This window comes from Cupressus sempervirens, chromosome 10 (genome assembly GCF_028749045.1).
Source record: "Cupressus sempervirens isolate cs-2001-9-10 chromosome 10, ASM2874904v1, whole genome shotgun sequence".
NCBI classification, from domain to species: domain Eukaryota; kingdom Viridiplantae; phylum Streptophyta; class Pinopsida; order Cupressales; family Cupressaceae; genus Cupressus; species Cupressus sempervirens.
In genome coordinates, this window is record NC_143127.1 from 322,383,472 (window position 1) to 322,387,944 (window position 4,473).

Sequence of the window (4,473 nt, forward strand, 5' to 3'; positions counted from 1 at the left end):
AAACTTAGCCTTCAACTTAGTTACCATAAAACTCCATCTAGTGATCTTGATTTCACCTTCCTCCTCTTAGTCCCTTTCTATTTCTTTCCACCAAAGAGCAGCATGTCCTTTTAACTTAGTTTGTGCCAACCTTACTCTCAGTGGATCATCAATATTCTCAAGCTCATAGTAGTCTTCAAATTCACCAATCCAATCAATTAGGTCTTAAGGATTAAAAGTACTTGAGAAATTAGAAACCTCCATCCTATGCTTCAACTTCAACTAAGATCCAGGCCTAACAAACTAACCATCCCTATTTCCCATAGGTCTCTCCACATGATCAGTTCTATCCTCACCACTCGATCCGACAACCTCAAAGTCTTTAGTAACTTCCTCATGACCATCTTTAGCACCTACATGTTGAGGTACACCACATATAACACTTATAATCTCAGCAATCATATCACTCTTCATCAACACCCTCTCAAATCTAAATTCTACTTTGGTCTTCTCTAAGATCCTTTCTTCCAGAACATCACTAAGATCATTAATCACCATAGGGTCCAATATTATTGGAGGTATCTTCCAATATCCTTTGCAAACCCAAGGAAATAATTCCAAAAATCTAGAAGATCAATCATCTCCACAAGATCAACCTTCTCTTTCAACCTTCACTAAAGTCCTAGTGCAGACTGCCACAACTTTGGCACTCAATCTACACACTCAGGAACAATTGACATTTGATACCACGCAATGTAGTGAGAATCTGAAGTTACCCCTACTAGAGGTAGTTTGGATCCCTACAAATAACCACACAATAGAAACACAACAACAATGAAAGATTTGATACCAGTTCTCAAGATTTTATTCACAAAAATCTTATTTACATGTACAATCTGCATAGTTTTAAGGCCTTTCAAGTTAGGGCCAAATACAAAAGCAGTTACAAAAATAGTTCTACAAGATCCCTCAAGATCTAACTCAATATTAATTCTAGCTAGCCCAAATCCACACACTGATAGAAAACCCCAAGGAAATCTCAACTTGTGCTCGAAAGCCCACCAAGAAATATCATGGTTTTCCAAGCCTCAGCTACTACCTCCTCAAAGTTTTCTCCTACACTTCATCCTCTTATCCAAGTTGAATGACTATACTATCTCATCTGCAATTTGGTCTCTACAAGATACCCCTAGTTATACCCAACTAAGCCACAAGTCAACCTAGCTCATTAAAAATTAAAATAAACCCTTACATTAAATATTTGCATAAGTGACAAGTCAGCTGTAACACTCATTAACTACCTACAAACCAAATTAAATGCCAAAAGTCAGCTCATAGACAACTCGGGCACCATAGAGACCAAGACCAAACTAAATATCAGAAATTACCACCAAACATCAGCATTCCACCAAGGATAACCAAGCTCCATCTCTAACTCGAGCAATACTAGTGTTGAGTCCCAGTGCAATCCAAGCCATAGTATACATCAAATTCCTCCTTCACGAACCAAGTCCCTTCACTGATCAAGCAAGTCAGACAACACTATTGTCAAGCTCCCAATGTAAACCGAGCTTACATTATCTATCTAGTGTCCCAAGCATCGTGGATTGCCTAAACTAACCGAATCACTCAGTTAACATAGTAACCAAGAACAACCCTATATTGACTGAGTACCACCTCTTCACTAATTGAGTTCTCTAACTCCAAAGTTAGAATACCCCGACATGCAGGATTGCCAGCCAACCAAGAATGCTCTTGCATAAAGAAGTCTTGATTTTATTTTATTATTTGTCCAAGTAAATGGGAGATATCCCTTATTTTGTTACCATTTTTAATTCAAAAGCATTTGTTTTTCTTAGGTGATAAAAGTGAAATTTTTATTAAAGCGTGTATTTCAATTTTTCATTTTAGTCTAAGAATGTGAGATGCAATTGATTATGGAAAGTTACAATATGTGTATTCATTGGAATGAAATTTATAAAAATAATTGATTAGCTTAAAAATTAATAACATTCCAAGGACATAACTTAGTAGACCCACAAATTACATAATTTTGTACTATAGTAAACTATTTATTTCTTATAATTTTAAGAGAATGTATTATGAAACTAAGTGACTTGGTGAATCATTTATGAATTATATTTCTTATAAGATAACATAAACTTATAAATAAAAAATTGATCTTAGAATATAAAGAAATAAAACTTAAATAAGAAAATCGAAATAAAAACATTAAATTTAATTGTTAATGTAATTATCAATTGATTAGTTAAATAACAAATACAAATTTAACTACAAATTGCTATATAATACATAAAAAAAAATGCAAATTTAAAAACAATAACATTGTAGCAACCGTCTTTCTAACTATAAAACTTGTACTTGTCTACTATTTCACATATCCAATATATAAAACAAAAGAAAATAAATAAACATGAGGCTGATATTTGTACATTTAATTGTATCACTTGAAATCTGCACTGATTTTTTTAATAAATACACGAATTGGACTCTGACACATCCAATTTAACCGAATCACCAAATTTCCCCTCTTCTAAATAAATAAACGAACAAATTTCACCATTGCAGAATTCAATTAAACTGAATCACCACTGACCCTCATCCATATTTCCCCACCTCGACACACAAAAAATCTGTCAGTCAAACAGCCAAATATCTGTCAGTCAACAAGCTGTTTCTTCATTTGGTGTAGAAATGTACTGTAGCTGTTGAATGAGGATCCTCCTTCCTTGACAGCATCTCTACTGGTTCTCATTAATTTGGTGATTTGCTTCCTTATTTCTGCACCATCTTCTCCCACAAGCAATCTGTCAACGCCTTTTACAATCTCCCCCTTCTCTATTATTCCACTCTTATTCGACTCTAATGGCAGTCCAATCTTCCAGACATCGACAATATATGTGCGGTTAAGAAACTGATCTACGAAATATGGGGAGCAGAGCATGGGTACACCCATGGTGATGCTCTCCTGTACAGAGTTCCATCCACAGTGAGTCACAAAGCAAGCTACGGATGGATGAGACAGCACCCTTAACTGTGGAGCCCAGGAAACTATACAACCCCTGTCTCTCGCGCATTCAAGAAATCCTTCCTCCAAAAGGGGTTTGCTGCCCTCCATTAGATCCGATCGAACAACCCACAGAAATGGTCTCTGGGTGGCCTCTAAACCCGCTGCGAACTCTTCCACTTGGGTTTGGCTCCACACAGCCAGGCTACCAAATGACACGTAGATCACAGACTTGGCAGGTTGTTTGTCTAACCAATCTAGACATTCCGAATCATCCTCCCAGAAGCTTGGGAGGGCCATGGTCGTGCTCCTCACATCGCCCTTCAGAAATTCGGGAGGAATCAAAGGACCGACTGGGTAAACTTCCACCTCTCTCGATAACTCATCCACCACTGGATAGTCAAGCTCATAGAAGGAGTTGCTGAGGACATGCTTGATCTGCTTTAAACTTTCTCCCATCCTGATGCATCTCTTATACATTTTCTCCCCGCCGAACGACCATGGAAGATCTTCAGCACGCAGGGGCGGCATGGAGGAAATATAGATTCTTTCTTTCTGTTCTTTCGGTGCTCCTTCAATAACACAAAACAAAACCAGGCTCACAAAACCGAAAAGTAGAAGAAAAAAAGGACAAAGATTTGTGATTCCGTCTTACCATCCGGAGCAAGGAAACCAAGAGAAACGAGGCTGGGAATGAAGTAGCGAATGGCACAGTTTGCAACAAGCGATGCATGGAAAGCAAAGATAGGAATTTCAAAGAAATCTGCCACCGCCTTCAACCCGAATGAAATCATTGCATCTACTACTATGCCGGTAATCTTGCAGGGCTCTTCTTCCGGCCTCTCATTTATTTCCTCGATGACCCTTTTGATGACCGATGGAGCCATGCTGTTGTCTAATGCCTCCAACACCATTGGAATGTTGGCTCGTTCGACCTCTGGAGGCAATCCATCAGGAATCGATATCATACGGATGCCATCCCATTTACTAGGGTTAGGGTTTCCAGTCCTGGATTGCATGATTCTGTTGTGACTGAAATCGGTGTTGAGGAAAGTAACGAGGATGCCATGGGAGACGAGCTTCCAGGCGAGCTGCATCATGGGATTAATGTGGCCCTGGTAAGGAGCGGGGATCAGAAGTGCGTGTCCACCCATTTTCAGATATTCGATAGCCTCTGTAGGATTAGAATTAGACACCGACTATTTACACTTTTCGCTTTTCGCTTATCACAAAAAGTCGCTCAAATTTCTACACGTTTGAGGTGCAGATTCAATCTGGAGAACCTGGACCGTATGTACACCGGCTCGTAAAAACAAGATTTTACGAAAAACCAACAAAATATTTGACAGCGAATGACAGGGACTTCGAGTAATTTTTCACATTTTTCGAAGTGGTTCAAGGGTGTTTTGTATGGCTATACAGCCACGAAAATGCACTTCCTTACGAAGGAGAGGAGTCGGAATTTT

At 38.7% G+C, this 4,473-nt stretch overlaps 1 protein-coding gene across 1 annotated transcript; it reads right to left on the reverse strand.

Moving 5' to 3' along the window:
- Positions 1-2,389: 2,389 nt before the first annotated feature.
- LOC149533913 (UDP-glycosyltransferase 83A1-like) lies at positions 2,390-4,267 on the reverse strand. Its single transcript, XM_089806428.1, has 2 exons — positions 3,663-4,267; positions 2,390-3,579 (listed from the first exon to the last, which is right to left on the reverse strand). The coding sequence occupies exons 1-2, from the start codon at positions 4,159-4,161 to the stop codon at positions 2,660-2,662; spliced, it is 1,419 nt and encodes a 472-aa protein (XP_089662554.1). The 5' UTR covers positions 4,162-4,267; the 3' UTR covers positions 2,390-2,659.
- Positions 4,268-4,473: the final 206 nt, after the last annotated feature.